Source organism: Erinaceus europaeus, chromosome 5 (genome assembly GCF_950295315.1).
Source record: "Erinaceus europaeus chromosome 5, mEriEur2.1, whole genome shotgun sequence".
Classification (NCBI taxonomy): Eukaryota; Metazoa; Chordata; class Mammalia; order Eulipotyphla; family Erinaceidae; genus Erinaceus; species Erinaceus europaeus.
This window is the reverse complement of record NC_080166.1, coordinates 33,617,982-33,638,990: the sequence shown is the minus strand read 5'-3', so window position 1 is coordinate 33,638,990 and position 21,009 is coordinate 33,617,982. Positions and strand designations below refer to the sequence as shown.

The 21,009-nt window shown below is 46.3% G+C and overlaps 1 protein-coding gene across 7 annotated transcripts in view; it reads right to left on the bottom strand.

The window, feature by feature from the left end:
* Positions 1–21,009, bottom strand: part of PDZD2 (PDZ domain containing 2) — a 527,012-nt gene that overhangs the window by 18,138 nt on the left and 487,865 nt on the right. For all 7 annotated transcript variants that reach the window (XM_016191465.2, XM_060191196.1, XM_060191199.1 and 4 more), the window contains 6 exons: positions 20,667–20,748; positions 19,246–19,280; positions 18,291–18,447; positions 13,924–14,720; positions 7,951–8,095; positions 712–4,498 (listed from right to left, as the gene is read on the bottom strand). In XM_016191465.2, the coding sequence (XP_016046951.2) occupies positions 712–4,498; positions 7,951–8,095; positions 13,924–14,720; positions 18,291–18,447; positions 19,246–19,280; positions 20,667–20,748 (5,003 nt within the window). The remainder of the gene's footprint in view (positions 1–711; positions 4,499–7,950; positions 8,096–13,923; positions 14,721–18,290; positions 18,448–19,245; positions 19,281–20,666; positions 20,749–21,009) is intronic.

Here is a 21,009-nt window from a genome sequence, read left to right as displayed (position 1 = left end):
AATAAAAAAATAGAAGGCACTGGGTTAAGACTGTGGAGGGTGGGGTAGAGTTTGTACTATATATATATATTTTTTTAGTTGCCACCAGAGTTATTGCTGGTATTCAGTGCTAGCACTAGGAATCCACTGCTCCTGGCACCCACTCTTCCTTCCATATATATGTTTTTTTTTTTTTTCTGTCTCCAGGGTTACTGCTGAGGCTTAGTGCCTGCACTACAAATCCACTGCTCCCAGAGGTCTTTTTTTTTTTTTCCAATTTTTGTTGCCCTTGTTATTGTTACTGTTGCTGTTGTTGTTGGATAGGACAGAGAGGAATTGAGAGAGAGGGAGAGAAAAAACACCTGCAGACCTGCTTCACTGCTTATAAGTGACTCCCCTGCAGGTGGGGAGCCAGGGGCTCAAAATAGGATCTGTGCGCTGGTCCTTGCACTTAGCACTTAGCCTGCTGCTGACCCCTTTCTATTATATTTTATTTGATAGGTGGTACACGTGATGTAGTGTACATGTTGCCAAATGCAAGGACCCAGGTTCAGGCCCCCAGTCTCTCAGAAAGTTCCGCGAGTAGTGAAGCCCTGCTGCAGGTGTCTCTCTCCCTCTTTATCTCTTTCATCTTTTTCCTTCAGCATATGTCTCTATTCAAGAAATACCTAAAATATTTAAAATAAATAAGGAACTGCTCATCCCAACAAAGGAGGAGGGGCAGATACTTACTTAACTGCCCAGCTGCCCCCAGATGGCTGACCGTGGGGGGCTTCAGCTGCCCTAGGCTCACCGGCCTTCGGGCAGACCCGGTCCCCTCCCTTTACAGGACACAGAGGGGCGGTAGAGCCACTGAGTCCTCCAGCAGGATTGCCCAGGGACCTCCGGGGGACGATCTCCAGCTCAGTTTTGAAAAGCACGGCTGTGGGCCTAGCTGGGAAGTCCTCGCTGCACAGCTTGTCCAGGTCAGGCATGCTCAGGGCCCGCAGCTCTTGCAGCTTGGAGCGGGACAGTGGGCTGGGCTGCGAATGCCGCACTGAACACTTACTCCTCTTGGCTGGTGAGGCCTGGGTCACTGCTGGGCCCGGAATTCCTGACGGACCAGCTGGCTTCTTGGGCTCCGAGTCAGGGCCCCTGTTGCTGGCCTCGGCCGGGTGTAGGCGGGAGACTGTCAGGGTCACACTAGACGGGGACTTGGTCATTGGGAGGACCAGGGTGCTGGCTTCACTCTGGCTCTCGCTGCAGGAACTCAGGCTGCGTCTCAGCGACCTGGCCATAGGGTCACCAGGGTGGCCGAGGCTCCCTAAAACCACGCTACCAGATGACCGTCTGCTGATGGGGGGTTTGGCACTGATGGATAAGCAAGGGGAGCCCCCTGATTTGGTGGTGGTGGCAGTGGGCCGGTCCGAATTGGCCAGGTTCTCAAAAGACTTGATCCTCTGCTTCACAGAGAAAAATGAGGTAGATTCGTGGGGCCAGTTCCCCTCAGGGCAGTAATGTCTCCTGGTCACTCTGATTTTGTCCGAGAGGAGGCAGCTGCTTCCCTGCACCGAAACGATGTCGTCCCCTAGGTCGCCTGTCAGGAGGGGTTTGAGGCTGTACAGCCCCTGCCCGTTGCCCAAGCCACTGCCTCTGGTTGCCTTGGCTTCAAGGCTCATTGTGGGGACCTGGCGACCTGGGCTGTGTAGGGACTGGCCTTCCTGTCCAAAGTGACTGCAGAACTGGGCTGGCATGGAGTAGGTCCTGGTGGCCGGCCTTGGCGTGAAGTAAGGGTAGTCCTCTAGGCCGTGGGTCCCTGGGGTGCCTCCCTTGGGCATCCCAAGGCTATCTGATGTTGGGCTTGTCTTTCCCTGGGACCCACCAGCCTTTGTCACAGGCAGCTGTGAGGATGAGGAAGAGGGTACCAGCTTAGCTGAGCAAGGGGACCGTTGTGTTTCTTGCTCCCCTTGGGTGCTCCGTGCCAGGAGTGTCCCTGCAGGATGACTTGGGGACAGTGATCCCACTGACTGGGGACAAAGTATGGTTTCACTCTTCTGATAGCTGCTCTGGGACACAGGTCCTCCCTGCCAGTTCCTTTCTGCCAGCTTCTCACCCTTGGGCATTCTCTCTGTAGGAACCTCTACTCTTTTCAGCTGGGTGCTTCTCTCCAGGGGCTCACTGGGGGTGACTTTGCTTCTTCTGCCACCAGTCACCCCACCAGGCTGGGCTGCTTCTGGAGCACAGCCTCCATGGCCAGGAGCTGGGGTGTCCTTTTTGCTTGTACCTATGGACACATTGCTCCTGGAAGCTGCGGGACTCCCCTTGCTCTCTGGCCCAGACCTGGGCATTCTGGGGGCGGCTGGGCACCCCCTGTCAGCTTCTGAGTGAATGGCCGAGTGGAACCTGTGTTCTGGAAGCAACTTGGGGGAAGCCAGTGGTGATGTGACTGTTCTGATGCTGGTGTCGGATGCCGAGCTCCTGAGTGACCCTATGGCTTCAGGGGGCAGCCTGCTCTCCAGCCCACATTGAGGTGACTTGGGGGTGACTGACCCATGAGTGTCAGGGTCCTCGTGGCACCGCGGTGACACTGCCTTGGACAGCATTTTGTGGGGGGCCTGGGGTGAAACCAGAGTCTTCCTGTGGTCCATGCCAGTAGCCTTGCCCGAGGTCCCTGCTGGGGCCTCAGAACTGATCTTGCTTCTGCCCTTGAGACTCAGTCTCTTCAGCTTGGGACCAGCTTTGGGTTTCTGACAGTTGCTGAGGAGTGCTTCCACTGGGTTTCTTTTAGGTGGGTCTTTTGTGTCAAGGCTCAGCTTCAGTGGAGGAGGGCTGGCAGGCATGGCTGCCCCCTTCCTGGGGGTCCTCGGGTCAGGACTCCGGGTCTGCGTGGGGGGTGGAGGTTCCTCAGCTCTGCTCTGCTGAGGTGGCCCTGGGTGATTCCTATTGATGTCTTTAAACCAGGCCATGATGGGCCTCTTGGAACTCCCTTTGGGTTTCTGCAGTGGGTCCTGCAGCTCCTGACTCTCAGAAATGTGCAGGTTGGCCACGATGGAGTCTTCATGTGTAGAGACACCCACACCGAGGCAGGCCGGGCTCCCACTGGCCTGGATGTTTTTGTCCCCCAGTATATGATGTTCTAGACCATTTGATGTGTGAGAAGTGCTGAGAGTGACTGGGGCATGCTGGAGATGCCCAGTGACTCTGGATGGCAGCCTGCTTTCCACAGTTGAGTGACTGTTGGTGGCTTCCTGGGTGTCTTCCTTACATGAAGGCCTAAGGCTCTGGGAGAGCCTGGCAGAGTGTCCATCTGTGAGGGAAGGTGGCTGGCCAGAGTTTGGAGTTGAAGGACAAGGAGGCCCTGCCACAAAGGACGCTGTCTCTCGGGGGCTGACCACCACCTCACTCAGTGCGCTATGCCTCAATGGCAGGGCTTTGGCTGAAGCAGGGCAGGGCATGGGGGGCACACTGAGGGGGCCTTCAGTGGAACAGATTTCAACCTGTTCTTCCTCAGACTCTGTTGTGTCTTCCCTGTGGGAAGAAGACCCCTGGGGAAGACGAGGGGAACCTCTGTCTCTTTGGGGAAGTTGTGGGGCCTCGGCAAGAGACTCGGGGTCTGAGGAGGAGTCCTCAGAATCCCCATACATGGAGGAAATGGACGGCTCTGTGCTGTCCCCTGGGCCTGACAGGGAAAGGCTGTCTTCATGAAAATTGCTGAAGTTTCTTGAATAGTTGTTCAAGAAGCTTTTATTCACAGTAAAATATCTGTCAGGGTTGATGGAATCCAGAATGGATGGCTGCAAGGCCCATGTGGGGTGAGGGGATGGGCCAGTAGCTTGGGTCCTCTTCAGAGGGGGGGTCTGGGTCCCCAAAAGTGGCTCGGCCTGGTGGGAACTTCCACCTGCACTTGGTGGTTGGGCCTGAGAACTGCCCTCAGGACACCCCGGGTTCCTTTTCTCGGGGGACAGAAGTCTTGCTTGAGAAGCACCCAGCTCCTCGATGAGGCTATCAGTGTCAGTCACAGGGCTCCCTCTGCTTCTCTGGGGACAGCAGTGCCCTGAGACACATGTCTCCTGGGCCTCCTCAGGGGGTGACGGCAGGCAGGGGGCCAGGCCCTTGGGTAGAACCGACTCCAGGGATATTTCAGGTGCAGAGAGGCCTGTGGCTTGTAGGGCCTTGCTGTGGTTACCGGGAGCTCCGCAGCTCTCCTCCTGGGGTGGGAGGAGGTCTCGGGAGGTAACAGGACTGGGTCCCTCTGCCTCAGTATCTGCCCAATGGGGGTCGGGGGGCAGGCTGGCTTCTGGGCCTGCTCCAGTCTTGCCAAAGTCAGCCTGAGCCACTGCCACCTTCCTTGGGGACACACTCTCCTCCTGTCTGACTGGAGGCCTGTCCTCAGACTCAGGAAGCCTGGCTGGTGTTGGCTCTGTAGGGGGGTTCTCAGGTCTCCTGGTGCATCCTGTGTCCTCCAAGGCCTTCCTGGGACTAGAGGGAGCAGCCTGCTTCTGCCCTTGGGAAGGGATAAGGTCTAGGCAGCTGTCTGTTCCTGTATCGAGAATGGAAACAGAAGGTGGGGTGGAAAGAAAGGAAAGAGGGAAAATGTGAGTAAATAGAGAACTTCTTGGTTAAAAGTAAAAAAAGGAAAGTTGTAAACAGTGTCCTGCTTTTTTTGCCCTCTTTGGAAAGTGATTCCACAGTCTAAAAGGAGGCCTTTGGGCCATTCTGTTTTTTTCCCCAAAATAACAGTGCTCTCACATCTAACAACTACCTCCTGGCTGTACTTTTCTAAAATAACTCCACCAGGCTGGGCCTGGAGTTATTTTAGAATGAACCTCTGTTTCTGCTCCCCTTTCTCCTCTCTTTTGTTTATTTATATGGATCAGATCGGGGGACACCAGAAATCCTTTGTTTGGCATACTGTCTAGTCTCTGATGACGAAAGCCAGAGAGGTCAGGCTACTGTTCCATTTTGCTTAGATTTGTAAAATATTTTTTATTATTTATCAATTTATCTTATATATATTTATTTTTATTTTTTTTAAACTAGAGCACTGCTCAGCTCTGACTTATAATAGTGCTGATGATAGAACCTGGGACCTTGGAGCCTCAAGCATGAGAGTCTGTTTGTATAACCATTACACAGGGTAGTGCAGACAGGGGGTAACAGCCTTAAGCACATAGAGGGTCAGGAGATACCTCATATGAATTGCTTTTCTTTCTGTTTTTTGTTAATCTTTCTATTTATTATTGGATAGAGACAGAGAGGAGAGAGGGAGACACCTGTAGCCCTGCTTCACTACTCCTGAAGCTTTTCCCCTTGCAGGTGGGGACCAAGGGCTTGAACATAGGTCCTTGTGCACTGTAATGTGTGCGCTTAGCCAGGTGTGCCACCACCTGGCCCCAAGATACCTCATCTCATAAACAAGTAATACCTTATCATGCTCAAGGACCAAGGTTCGAGTCCCTGACTACCACACTGGAGTACCTGCACAGGGAAGCTCCTCGAGTGATGGAGCAGTGCCGTGGTGACACTTCTTTCTTTCCCTCACTCCCTGTCTCTCATCCTCTCTTTTCCTTCCTTCCTAAGCCTGCCTTCTTTTCTTTTCCTTCTATCAGAAGACTGCACTATTCACCTCTGGCTTTTGGTAGTGCTGGGGATGGCAGTGCTAGGGCCTGCACCTGGGAACTCATGAGCCTCCGGCATGTAAACTGTGTAATTATTATGCTGTCTCCCCAGCACCCCCTCCCTTTTCTTTCTTTGCTACCAGAGTTATCTATGGGGGTTGGTGCCTACACAACTCCACGGTGCCTCACAGCCACTTTTCTCTTTTTGCTTTGGCAGAGAGTAAGCAATAGAAAGGGAGAGGGTCAGCTGGGGCCCTATTCGGGGAGTCCTGAGATTCCCAAACAGACCTGATGAGCCTAGACCTCAAATAAATCCCTCCCTCCATTGTTACTGGCCATCTCTATCAGGAACAACAAAACAAACCCCTTTGTGGACCCCTATAGGACCTTACCCTCAACTTGGATCAACAACGGTAGAGAATATTCCATCCTCTGAAGGAGGATGTACAATATACTCTATGCTACACCTGAGGAAGATGAGTCCTGATATTGGGGCCGCTTGGAATGTTCCTACTGATGACCACAGAATGTGAGGTCAGATCTACAGAGATGCAGAGGTCACATAGGCTCCTAAGCTGAATATGGGCCCCAGATCAAATCAATGAGGTTTACAGTCAACAATATTTATACACCTTTCCCATATTTGAGAGCTACTCTCTTCCCTGATCCAGCTTTCTGGTCCTTTTTCCAGCCATGACATCATCTCCCCAGATAATAACTTGGATCCACCTGCATATCAGATTTTAGGCTCAGGGGAAAAAAAATAACAAACTAGTATAGCCATAGGCCCTTTGGAATACAACTAAAATATGCCTACTAGCTATCTACAAAACGGAGACCCTCCCAACTCTTCATCTGCACTACTTCAGCCTTTAGGTTCATGATTAGTCAACAACTTGTTTGGCTTTATATGTTAACTCTCTTTTCAGCCACCAGGTTCCAGATGCTAGCAAGATGCCAACCAGACTTCCCTGGACAGACAACCCCACCAATGTGTCCTGGAGCTCTGATTCCCCCAGAACCCTGCCCCACTAGAGAAAGAGAGGAGACAGGATTGACCTATCAATGCCCATGTTCAGCGGGGAAGCAAGTACAGAAACCAGACCTTCCACCTTCTGCACCCCACAATGACCTTGGGTCCATACTCCCAGAGGGTTAGAGAATAGGAAAGCTATCAAGGGAGGAGATGGGATACGGAGTTCTGATGGTGGGAATTGTATGGAGTTATATCCCTCTTATCTTATGGTTTTGTTAGTGTTTCCTTTTTATAAATGAAAAAATTAAAATTTAATTAAAAATAAATAAAATAAAAATAAAAAAGGGAGAGGGGAGACAGAAGGAGAGTTATTTGTAGCACTGCCCCATCACTCATGCAGCTCTCCCTGCTGAAGGTGGGGACCAGGGACTTAAGCCTGGGTCTTTGCATCTGGTAACATGTGAGTTCAACCAGGCCTTTACCCTCTATTTTCACTTAAAAAAAAAAAAGAGTGTACTGGGACTCCTGCAATTATACAAGTGGAGGAAAAAAGTGGCTGGGGAGATGATTCAATAGGTAGAGAGCACTGGACTTACATGACTGAGGTTCCTGGTTCAACCCCCAGCACCACATGCACTGGAGACAAAATTGGGCCTCTACCTTGCCTCCAGCTCTCATGAGAAACTCACTTATATATAATAAACAAAACAAATAATTAATTTGTTAAGAAATAAATATGAAAATAAAAAGAACCCAGGAAGTCTGGTGATATAGCACTGCTCCACTGCTGGTGAAACGTCCCCCCTACAGCTGGGGGATGGGAGTTTGGCTTAGGTAATATGTTATGTTCTACCAGTTGTACCTCTAACCAGTCCCATTCAATATATTTAAAAAACATTTTTTCTATATATTTTTAATGATACACACACACACACACAGGAAACAGAATACTGCTCAGTTCTGGCTTACAGCAGTATGAGGGACTAAACAGGGTATTAGAGCCATAGGGAGAGAGAGAGGAAACAGAATACTGCATTAGAGCCATAGGGAGAGAGAGAGAGAAGAGAAAGAGGGGGGGAGAGAGAGAGAGATAGAGGGGAAACAGAATACTGCTCAGTTCTGGCTTACAGCAGTGTGAGGGACTGAACAGGGTATTAGAGCCATAGGTGCGAAAGCCTGCATATCCACTATGCTATCTATCTCCTAAGCCCTTCAATAGACTTTAATTATTTAGTTGTATGTATTTGTGTGTAAGAGAAAGACCAAGGCACCACCCCACCATTTATGCTGTTCTGTTTTGTCTGTGTCCTCCTGGCTTTCAGCTGGAGGTGGAACACAGGGGCATCTGCCCAACTGTTTGCCGGGCTGCAAGCTGATCCTAGGATAAAGCACTCTTACCAATCTCAGGCCATAGAGCCCACTCTTCTGTGGCATCTGGTAGGTTCTCTGAGAGGTGGCCGGTGTCCAACTGGGGCAGAGCACTTGCTGGTCTCTTGTCAGGAGGAGCACTGCCATCCCTGATGGTTACCTTCCCTAGAGGTTCCTGGCACAACGACAACCACAAGTCACGTACCTTTCAGGGATTTTGTGTCCTAAGATGTCATAGAAGAGAACTGGTTTTGGAAAATCCCAAGAACCCTGGACCAGGAGCCATGAGGTCCAGATTCTGGGTTTAAGGTTCAGTAGGAATTGAATGGTCTAATAGTGTACAATTCAGCACTTCCTCTCTTAGGCTTCTATCCAAAGAACAGAGACATCCATCCATAGAGATCTGTGCATGCCTGTGTTCATGGCTACATGCAGCAGGCTAGATTTGGAGACAACCCAAATATCCAATGACGGATGAGTGCACAATATAACTGGTGTATATATACTCCGTGGGATACTCAACTGTAAGAAAAGAAAAATTATTCTCTTTGCTACAATGTGGATGGAACTGGAAATTATGTGAGGTGAAATCATCCAGGAGGAATGGATACCAGATGACCTCACTCACAGGTAAGATGTAAGAAATAAAATGATCCACATGGAGGGCAAGGTCCTATGGGGGCCCACAAAGGATCCATTATGTTATTCCTGATGGAGATGACCACTGACAACATACTGCCAGAGGCTTAAAGAATAGGAAAGCTATCAGGGGAGGAGATGAGATACAGAGTTCTGGTGGTGGGAATTGTGTGGAATGTAGGTACCCCTCTTATCCTATGGTCTTATCAGTGTCTCCATTTTATAAATAAAAAAATTTTAAAAAGGATAAAATTCTTAAAAAAAATAAAATTAGGGTGAGACCTTTCCTTTTATAGTACACTCTAATTTCATCTCAGGTGGTTCACTTTCTAACAAAGTCCCATAACCTAGATATACACCAGTTTCTGTGAGAGAGAGCTTATGTTCACACATATCCATAAACTACTGCAAAGTATATACCTGAAAGCAGAAGTACACTAGAGTTTGCAGTGAGTACCTCCCTAACACTTCCTCTCCACTATTCCAAGCTTTGGATCCATGATTGCTCAACAATTTGTTTGGCTTTGTATGTTAACTCTCTTTTCAATCACCAGATTCCAGATGCCACCAGGATGCTGGCCAGGCTTCCCTGGATTGAAGACCCCACCAATGTGTCCTGGAGCTCAGCTTCCCCAGAGACACACCCTACTGGGGAAAGAGAGGCAGACTGGGAGTATGGATCCACCAGTCAACACCCATGTTCATCAGGGAAGCAATTACAGAAGCCAGACCTTCTACCTTCTGCAACCCTCAATGACCCTGGGTCCATGCTCCCAGAGGGATAGAGAATGGGAAAGCTATCAGGGGAGGGGGTGGGTTATGGAGATTGGGTGGTGGGAATTGTGTGGAGTTGTACCCCTCTTACCTTATGGTTTTGTTCATTAATCCTTTCTTAAATAAAAAATTTAAAAAAAAGAAAAAAAAGAAAATTAGAGGAAAATATATAGAGAGGGAAGGAGACAGAGGGAGAGAGAGGGAGAAAAAGAGAGAGATGGGAAGAACCAGAACACTGAAGGTTCTTCCAGTGCAGTAGGAGCTAGGTGTGGACCTGAGTCATATACATGGTAAAGCAAGTGTAACAATCCAGGTAAGCTATTTTTTTTTCTTCAGGTACTATAAAGAATTTGCTAAATTAAGCCAGATTCATTTGAAATTGACTTTCTGAGTGAAGTAGTCATGAAATGGCCTGAAGGTGGCAGCAGAGGAAAGCTGGTAAAATAGTGTCTTTCAGCTTTTCCAGGGAAAGAAACCACAACCCAGCTGCACCAGGGCTAGCTCAGCTGATTTTCCCTACCAGGTGGGCTTACACTAGGCACACCAACAGCAGGAGGGTTTTGGCACTTGAGAGTGCTGGTGGCTGCACTGCCTTGTCAAAGGGTCACTGACCCACCCTTTTGGTTGTATGAATTCCATCTCAGTGAAAGAAAATACATATAGTTTAAAACAGGGGGTCCCTCAATGGCAGACTACCTGTTTTACATGTATGAGGTCCTGGGTTTGATCCCCAGAACAGATAAAGTCAGTAGGTTGAAGACAACCAGTTTTCAAGGAAAAAAACAGTTATTTGAGGATAAATCCTTCATGACAAAATATTCTAGTTTCTCTTCATTTTTCTCCTTTTACAAGTTGACAGGACAGAGAGAAACTGAGAGAGCAGGTGGATAGAAAGGGAGAGAGAAACAGACAGACACCAGCAACCCTGAATGAGTGCTTGTGAAACTTCCTGTCTATAGGTGGGGGACCCAGGAATTGAACTGGGGTCCTTGCACATAGTAATGTGCACTCAACCGGGTGTACCTTACATTTTATTTTCTTTCTCATATGTGAATTAAATCAAGTTTTGGAACTGAAATGTTTGTGAGAAAAATAAAACCTCCTTTGTATAAAAAGGTTTTGAAACTGTTCACTGTTTACTGGGAATCCTGTTTCCAAAGCAGAGGAGCTTTTATTTTAGTGTAAAAATATCATGAGTAAGAATCTAGTTTGGTTTCATATAGCTATCTAAAACCAGGTGACACATCTAAATTTTATTTATTTATTTATTTTCCCTTTTTGTTGCCTTCTTTTTTATTGTCCTTGTAGTTATTATTGTTGTTGTTATTGATGTTGTCATTGTTGGATAGGACAGAGAGAAATGGAGAGAAGAGGGGAAGACAGGGGGAGAGAAAGATAAACACCTGCACACCTGCTTCACCACCTGTGAAGTGACTCCCCTGCAGGTGGGGAGTTGGGGGCTTGAACCGGGATCCTTTCACCTGTCCTTGCGCTTTGTGCCACCTGCATTTAACCCGCTGTGCTACTGCCCAACTCTCAACACTTTTAAATTTTATTTGCTAGTTGCTTATTTATCAAAAGGAACAATTCCTTATTCCACATATTCTTATTTCGTGGTTTAGTAGCACTGGCCAGTGACTCTAAGTCAACCCAAATAAATTCTGGTTTTCTAAAAATAATATTCTACTTTGAAAGATATCAGTCTTCTCTCCAGAACCTTTCATGGAATTATAATTCCTGTATAAATCTGCCTTGCTTTCTCTCTTGATTCAGCCAGAGCAAACTTAGAGAACTCTAACACTGGATATATATATATATATATATATATATATATATATATATGTATACATATATATATATCCTAATATATATATCCTAATATATATATATATCCTAATATATATATGTCCTAATTTTTTTTAAAGAATTTGTTTATTTATGAGAAAGATAGGAGGAGAGAGAGAGAAAGAACCAGACATCATTCTGGTACATGTGCTGCCAGGGATTAAACTTGGGACATTATGCTTGAGAATCCAATGCTTCATCCACTGCATCACCTCCTGGACGACCTCATTTTTTTTAAATAGTGATTTAATAATGATGGACAAGATCACTGGGATAAGGAGTATAATTCCATATAATTCCCACCACCAGAGTTCCGTATCCCATCCCCTCCATTGGAAGCTTCCCTATTCTTTATCCCTCTGGGAGTATGGATCAAAAACCCTCCAATATTTTTTTAAAGAAAGATTTAAGGGCTGGCAAAGTTGGTTAGTGAGGGATAGAAACAGTCATAGGTACAGTCATCGGAAGCTTCAGTGCTGTGGTTTATCTCTCTCTCACTGTCTCTTTGTTTCTGTTTCTATCTGAAAAAGTCACTCTGGAGCAGTTAAGCCCCAGCAATGACAAAATAAGGCAAAATTAAAAGGAAAGCTTTATTCATTACCTGAATATTACCTTCTAAAACCTGAGTGTTAGTAAAGGTAATGATTTTTTAGGAGGAGGAAAAAAGATGTATATTTCTAATTTTTCTGTAAGACTAACACAGTCCTCTGTGCCTAGTGATGTATTTATGGTTTCCAATCATTATGGGTCTGTTTGCACATGTTTACATATGCCACTGGAATACACATTTTACTAAGTGTGCTCACTTTTTCATTCCTTAAAGTTGGTGGAGCCATAAACAACAGTTTTCTCTTAGCCTCTCCCTGTTAAAGTGAGGGAACATTAAAACCTTTTAAAACTTTAAATAAAAAATCTATTTACCTCATGAAATAGCAATAGACTAAAGCAGCATGTAGATACCTGCAGTACCAGATATCAAATTTGGGACCTCATGCTTGGAAGGCCAAAGCTCTGTCTCTATGTCACCTTCCAGGATGCAGTACATGGATTTTTAAAAATCTTTATCTCTCTGTTCCCAATGGTCATTTTTTTCTTTTTTCCTTTTCTTTACACAGATGGAGAAAGAGAGATAGAGATAGAGAGAGAAACACTGAGATATTAAAAAAAAAATAACTCTGGTAACTGTTGGTGGGAATGCAAGCTAGCATAGTCCCCTATGGAAAACAGTATGGAGAATCCTTAAACAAATAAAAACAAAAATAGTTTATGATCCAGCAATATCATCCTAGCATTTATCCAAAAGGCAGAACACCACTAATTTGAGGGGAAACATACACCCCTACAATCAAAGTTGCATTATTCACAATAGACAAAATACAGAAGCAATCAAAATGTCCACTGGCAGATGACTGGGTAAAGAAGTTATGGACTAGGGACCTGAAGGTGGTACACTTGGTTGAACATACACATTATAGTGTACAAGGAGCCAGGTTCAAGCCCACAGTCCCTATCTACAGCAGATATCTCTGTCTCTTTTCTTCTCTATCTCCCCCTTCCCTCTCAATTTCTGTCTTTACTCAAAATAAATAAAATGAAATAAAAAATAAAGTCAATAGCTACCATTTAAAAAAAGAAAGTCCCGGGGCCAGGTGGTAGCGTATTGGGTTATAGCGTGAAGCACAAAGACCAGTGCAAGGATCCTCCTGGTTTGAACTCCCGGTCCCTACCTGCAGGGGGGTAACTTCACAAGTTGTGAAGCAGGTCTGCAGGTGTCTATCTTTCCTTTTCTCTGTCTCTCCCCGTCGATTTCTCTCTGTCCAACAGGACAGCAATAACAATAATGACAACAACAATGATAACAAGGGCAACAAAAAGTAAAAAATAGCCTCTAGGGACAGTGGATTTGTAGTGCAGGCACCAAGCCCCAGCAATAACCCTGGAGGCAAAAAAAAATAAATAAAAAAAGAAAGTCTTCCCCTCCTCTCTGCATTTCTTTCTGTCCTATCCAACAACAATGACATCAATAACTACAACAATAAAACAACAAGGGCAACAAAAGGGAATAAATAAATATTAGAAAGAAACAAACAGGCTGAAAAAAAAAACATTTTCTAAAAAAAGAGAAGAAAGTCTTAAAAAAGAAGTTACGCGATATATATTCAATGGAACACTACTCTGCAAAAAAAAAAAAAGGATAAAACTGGAGGTGATGAGAATGCTCAGTGAAGTAAGTGAAGAAGTGAAAGACAACAGATAGTTCCAATCATGTGGAACATAGATAATTAAAGCAAATGAACATGCAAAGGAAAGAACAAAAAGGAAAAATGTCTCTTGAGCTTTGGGTAACTATTGTGTTCACAAGGGGAGGTGAGGGGCACAGAATGTTGGTGGAGGGTGTGGTGACTCATATATATACCATGTGTGAGTGAGAAATGATAGTCTTGAGATTGTGTAAAAACACTATTAAACCCTAATTAAAATAAAGGGGGAGGGGCTGGGCCAAGTGGTGGTGCACCTGGTCGAACACACTTGTTACCATGTACAAGGACCCAGGTTCAAGGACCCGGGGGTGGGGGGGGGGAGCTTCACTAGTGGTGAAACAGTGCTGCAGGAGTCCTTATCTATCAATTTCTCTCTCTCCTCATTCCCTCTCAATTTCTCTCTATCTCTATAAAAAACAAAAACACATGTTTCCATATCCATTTCATCCAACATTTGCCTAGAGACCAAGAGGAAATCAGTCACCTTCTCCGCTATTCCACCTGGCTGCAGCCCAGCACTGGTCACCTGGGTGGATGCTTGGACTCGTGGGTCAGCAGCTTTGTCATTGGTCAGTTTTCCCGCCTCTGTGCCTCCTGGCCTGGTCTCAGCCTCCAGCTCCTTGCGGTGTGGGCTGACCCTAACCACCAGCTTGTGCCTGGACCCCAGGTCATCACTCTGTTGGGGTGCACTAGGGCTTTCCACACTCAGATTCTGGGTGCTCGTCGTGCTTTTGTATTCCAATTTGGGGGAGCTCCTAGATCCTGACAGTTCCTTCTTCCCTGAGCAGCCTGGGCCCTTTGTGAGGGCTGTCGCTGGAGTTAGCAGGTTGGCTGTGTGTGGAGACATGTCCCTTGTGCGCCCAGTGATGACACTGTCCCCTGCATCCATGCAGCTGCCCAGGAGAGGCACCGAGGAGGCCTTGCTGACCTGTATCTTCTGGGGCTGTTCCTCCCGCTTGCCAGGAGCCATGACCTTGGAAGAGGATGTCAGGGTAGGTCTGGTACTATCCTCAGTCAGAGGCCTGCAGGGACCAGAGAGGGCCCCGGGGAGGGATATGCAGTCCCCTTCACTGCCGTCAAACTCTTCCTCATCACTGGCATCCTCGCCGTCATAGCAGCCCACCCTGGTCTGGCGGAGGAGAGGGTTCCGCATTCCCTGTGGGCTCCCGGGGAGACTGGCTTGTCTGGCTATGGTCACCTGCTTGTGGAAGAGCCCAGAGGCCCGCTGGCTTCCCAGGCAAACCAGGCTGTTGGCCCTGGCTTTTCCTGGTTCCTTGGGAGCTGGCAGGGAGTAAGGAAAGAAAAGTCAAATAGTCTTCCACCTGGCCTGGTTTTATTTTATTTTTTGCCACCACTGTTATTACTGGGGCTAGGTACCTGCACCACTCCACTGTGCCCTGTGAGCATTTTTTCTTTCATCTAGATAAAGAGACAGATGAATAGAAAGGAGTAAGAAGGAGAGAGACTTGGCAGCACGACTGCACTTTTTGTGAAGCTTCCCTCCTGCAGGTGGGGACATAGGACTCAAACTCAGATCCTTGGTAATTGTAATGTGTGCACTCTACTGAGTGAGTCACCACCCAGCCCTAGGCCACTTGGAATATACCTAAAATAGACCTGCTAGCTTTTTCCAAAATGGAGACCCCAAAACTCATCTGCTATATTCTTGCCTTTAGGTTCCTGACTATTCAACAATTTGTTCTGCTTTATACCTTAATGCTTTTTCAGCCACCAAGTTGCAGATGCTGCCATGATGCCAAACTGACTTCACTGAACAGAGGACCTCACCAATGTACCCTGGAACCCCACCTCTCCAAAGCCTCACCCCACTAGGGAAAGACAGGGACAGGCTAGGAGTATGGATCAACCTGACAATGCCCATGTTCAGCGGGGAAGCAATTATAGAAGCCAGACCTTTCACCTTCTGCACCCCATAATGATCCTGGGTCCATACTCCCAGAGGGATAAAGAATAGGAAAGCTATTAGGGGAGGGGATATGGAGTTCTGGTGGTGGGAATTATATGGAGTTGTACCCCTCTTATCCTGTGGTTTTTGTAACATCAGTAACAGCAGCAACAACAACTGATGTGTTATAAGGACAGGTGGTGGTTCACCTGGTGGAGTGCATATGGTACTCTGAGAGAGGACCTAGGCTTGAGCCCTTGCTTCCAACAGGGGTGTTGTATGCTTTACATTGGGTTGTTCTAGCTCTCCCCCTGCCAAGAAAATTTGGATCAGTCCTGCTAGTTCTGCGGGCCCGCGTGGCCCCGCCCCAAGGAACCCCGAGAGGGTTCCAGAGTTCCAGAGTTCGAGAGTTGGAGAGTTGCAGAGTTAGAGAGTGCTTGGCGCCGTCGCGGGGGAAAGAGGCAGCAGAGTTCTGTTTGGTGATTAGTTTGTCTTAGTTTATAAATCGTTGTTCCTGAATAAAGAAATACAGCTTCCCTGCCCAGCCGTATGTCTCTGGTCGTCTCTGTTACCTGCCCATGAAGCTAGCCCGGCCGGCTAGAGCACCCGAATTTTAACAACACAGGGGGATGCTTCATGAGCAGTGGAGCAGTGCTGCAGGTATCGCTCTTTCTCTTTCTATCTCTTATAACCTTTATTAAAAAAAAAAAAAAAAAGGCTACCAGGAAGGGTGGGGCCATGCAGGCATTGAACCCCAGTGATAACCCTGGTAGAAATAAAGAGAAGATGTCTTACTTGAGAAAGATACACAAGCCCACTCATGGTCTTGTAATCTGAACCTCCTCATCAAATGTGAGTGTTTCCAGATTCACAAATGCTAGATACACACACACACACACACACACACACACACACACATGCACGCCACCAGGCTGAAATGGTTTGGCTTCTTGAGATTTGCGTGAAATGGGAGGCCAGTGTCCCTCTCTCCTGCTATTGAACTTTTTTCTTTCGGGGGGGGGGGTATTTGAATCTGGCCATCTCAGACAGTTAACAGTAGCAAACATAGAGGCTTCGACTCTGTAGCCCTCCCTCTCAGGTGGTAGATCCACCAAACATTTTGTTACTTTGTCATAAGCCTCATTCTCAAATAACCACCCAACACTAGTACTCACCAGTGAGCCTCTAAACTACTATCTCTGCTGGGGCTTAGTGCCTGCTTGACCCCATTGCTCCTGACAGCTACTTTTCTTTTAGGCAGTGGGTGAGAGACAGGAGATACAGAGACACAGAGAGGGAGAGAGAAACTACAGCACTGCTCTACTACCCATGAGGTTTCCTCCCTGCATGTGTCCCTGTGGTAGCTCATGGTTTGAACCTGGGTCTTTGCACAGGGTAATCTGTACCGCTGGCTAGCCCCTAAGCTACTATCATTTCTTGTAATATTGGTTCCAGTAGCACTCTATTCTAGGTACTAAGTTTCTTTTCACTAGCTAGGATATTTAAATAATAGCTATCACAGCAAACCTTCTATTATCCTAAATGTTTCATGACTGCAGGCTGAGAAGCAATTGTGCTCCCTAAGGTGAGTACAAGTGTTTCTGTCAAAACCCAGCTGAGCAGCTCAGCCCTGCAGGTGACAGCCCCTTGTTGCCTGTGTCTTCAGGACATGGCTCATCTCCTTAGTGTTGCTTACAAAGCCCTTTATTCTATTCCGACTTCCATCTTCCTCTCTCACCACTTCCCAAATACTCTCAGCCCAAGGCAACCTTACTTGCTTATTTTCCTTCAAGCCTTGGCTATAAAATATGAATGCCGTTAAGGGGCAAAAATGGATAATTCCTAGCTTCCGAGATGAGACGAGATTGGGCGTGTTCAGGGTGGTATGGCCGTAGACGAGAAACGGACAATTCCTGAACAGCCATTAAGTCTGACATGTTGTTGGGGTAATGATGAGAGACTAGAGTCCTAACTTTATAGTTCTGAAAATGGTGGTGGTGGTGGGGTTATAGGGCCAGCAGATAGCTCACTTGAGAGGAAGCCTTCTCTGCTGTGCATATAACCCAGGTTTGAGCCTGTCAACCACTGCGTTGGGAGAAGCTTCGGTATTGTGGTGTCTTCTCCGCTTCCCCCATATCTTTCTCTTTCTATCTAAAAGTCATTATGGAGCAGTGGTGCCCCAATGACAACAATAATCAAAAGCAAGGGCTGGGTGGTGGTACACCAAGCAGAATACACATGTAAAGACACAGGTTCAAGCCCCTGGTCTCCAACTGCAGGGGGAAAGCTTCATGTGCAGTGCTACAGTAATCTCTTCTCCCTATATTTCCCTGTCTCTCTTCCTGTCTCTCCCCCTTGATCCAAAAGAAGGAAATAAATGCCACTGGGAATGGTGGAGGTACTGGACCCCAGTGACAATTTTCAAATAATCATCATCCAAACCACAAACAAAACAAAAACCTAACAGATACTACCTCGGAAAAGTCAGTATTATTCACATTAAATATCTCATATTATATACATTAATGACCTGTTTGAATGGCCTGGGGCATTCAATGGGAGAGAGCATGCTTCACTTGTTTGAGGGCCTGGGTTTAAACCTGGGCACCCTCCCAACAATCTGTATGTTAACATCTGTCTCTTACAACTTCTAGGTCTTTCACTCATTGTCTTATAAAATGAATGATGTAGGGACACTGTGAAGGTAGGACCTGGAATTCAGGATCCCGCTAACATACAAGGTTACCAGACCTAATTTGATGTCTTAACAGTAGTCAGTGTTCTTCAAGAACAGAGCTGGCATTAAGTCAGGGTAGAAATATGCCTTCCACTCAACAGGTTCTCCTTTTACATGATGGCACTGAGATATGGAAACACAACATGGTGGACCTGAGTGACGGCTCTTGATGAGAGAACAGGCCCAGGGTGGGCACAGAGTTTCTTACCCAAGGTGCTGGGCGCTAGGCTACTGTCCTCAGAGGTGCTGCAGCCACTTCCAGGGTGCTCCTCATCCTCAGAGCCGGTCACTATAAAATCTGACAGGGGGCCTGGGACATCATGGGTAAAGTATTGGGAGAGCTCAGATTCTGCCATGAGGGAGTCCTTTGGAAGACAACATTGGAGGATGAATAAAACATGCCAGAAGTGGACAATTTAAACAGTAATCATTACAGAGCTGTTCCAAGAACACTCTGTTCTAACCCGTGGTCATTCAGAACAGCTGTGATAGTATACGCCCACCTCCACTGACTTTAAGTTGACCAAATTCAACAATGAATGAATTTAAAAAAATGCAATAATCACTGCCAGGTGATGTTTTGAAAAGGTTATTTTTTTTTCTTGGTGAAAATGTTTGGCAGTGATTAGATAAAAGCCACAGCATCAAGTAAACGGAGTGTGGCAGGAAAAACACTGGGGTAGGGGTGGGACACAGGGAAACAGAAGCGGAACTCCAAGCCAAATGGTTCAGCCAATCAATGAAACAAAAAAATGGCGGAGCTTGAACCCTGTACCCTATCCACTGGGATTTAGGAATAAACCAGCTGAGACGGCTTCAAGCTCTTCATAAGTAATTAGTCCTCTCTAAATCTGACCTGGGGCCCCTGCCTTTTTTTTTTTTTTTTTTGCAGATAAGTTTGAAAACTAAGCCCCTTACCCCCAAATCTGTAGTTCATTGCTTTTATTGTGTTGCTCTGTTCCTTTCCAGAATGAATATTTAATAAGAGAAACACACACTTGCATATTTGTTCTCTACCAAGCACGGCTGTCATTTCCTGTAAAAAGTAGCCAAAATGATGCATTGGCCAGAAATATGAGCTGGGCTCTCAGGCTTGACTTTAGGGCTCTAGGAATCTGTTCATGGGGCCAGGGGGAGTGAGGCTGCATTGTGTCTTGACTCACCTTTTTGGCAAGAGAGGGACTCTTCAAGGGAGTACCTGTGTGCGTGGGGAAATAATCATATTGTCAAAAACAATGAAGCTCAAGTCCTTACAGGAAAAGGCTCACATCTTTAACAAGAAAAGAAAGAGCCAGCTTTAAACACAACTTTTCCTTGACTAGTTCTGATGGGCCTCGTGTGCAGGTATTATATTCTATGCAGCCCTCACATTCAGTAGAGTTTCATTATGAGTGTATGAATCTCATCTCCCTTCCCCGATGATTTTAACTATTCCCAGGACAGGGACCTTCACTGATTTGGCCCCACCATGCTCAGTACTATACCTGGATAGGAATATTCAGTGACAATTGTTGACTAGGCTGAAGGATGAAAACAAACACACAGACACACCATCCAAACAACCCGGGAAAAACAGGGGAGTGGGCTGAACATCTGCTTGAGTTTTCAGCTGATGAAAAGACTCAACATTGCAACTTTAAGTTACAGATCTCCAGCAAAAAAAAAAAGATCTCGGCCCTGAGGATGCTGGCTTAATGAAATCATTCATATCGAGAGGGTATATTGGGATTACGAGAGGAAAGCTTTCAGGCAGGTCTGGAGAAGGAGATGTTTGAATAGAGTCCATTATGGCTGTGCCCATATTAAATCTATTAATTATGAATGTGAATAATCAGGGTATTTCATGGCTGTAAAAAAAAATCCTATGCCTTCTATTTCCTCTGACAACCAGTAACTTATGTCTCACAGTTGCTTTTCCTTCTGACATTAGTCATGATGCCAATAATATCATGAGCTCAGAGCTGTTTGTAGAGACCCTTTTGGGTTTCCATTCTACAGGAAACACGAGTTTAAAACCTTGATGTAGTGCTTCCTGTTATAAATACGGAATAAATCCTTTCTATTGCAATCCTTCTCAGCCTGAATGTTCCACTTAAACTTGGGGGAGATCATGCTTTCTGATGTCTATCTTGCTCTTCCTGAGTTGAAAGTTTAGTTTCATGTACAGAAACCCCAGAATCCTGGACAGATAATATACTCTGTGCATCTGACATTTTGATATTGCTTCATTTCCACCTAGGACTTCAGACAAATTTTACTGCTCTTCCTTGCTACACATTATTTTAAAGAAGCCTAAGAGGGCAGGGGTAGATAGCATAATGGTTATGCAAAGAGATTCTCATGCCTGAGGCTCCAAATTCCCAGGTTCAATCCCTTGCACCACCAAAGCCAGAGCTGATTAGTGCTCTGGTTAAAAAAAAAAAAAAAAAAAAAAAAAGGAGCTACTGAGAGAAAGCACAGAAATCTCTGTAGTCACTAATTTTGCAAAACCCAATGACAAGGAGTCCAATATTACTGTGGGGGGGCATGGGGAAACAATATGCAATTCTTCCCAAGGTTGAATGAACACGTGTGATTACGATACCTAAGCCAGGAGAGGAGTTGGCTTCCTTGCTCTCCTGGTAAGTGCTGCGTGCTATCACTTCATCCATTTCCTGCTCGGAAACCTGATTTTTAGCAGAAAGAATAAATTAGATGGTGGGCTTAGATGGAGGGCTGTATTTACCTCTTTCCCCCAATAAAAGTACCAGAGATCAGAGTCAAGAAGTTGAACACAAGTAAAGAAGGAGAAGGAAGAGGAGGAGGGGGAAGAGGAGAAGGAAAAGGAAGATGAGGAGAAGAGGAAGGAGGAGAAGGAGGAGGAAGAAAAAAAGGAGGAAGAGGAGGAGGAAGAAGAAGAAGAGAAGGGGAAGAGTAAAAAGCCCACA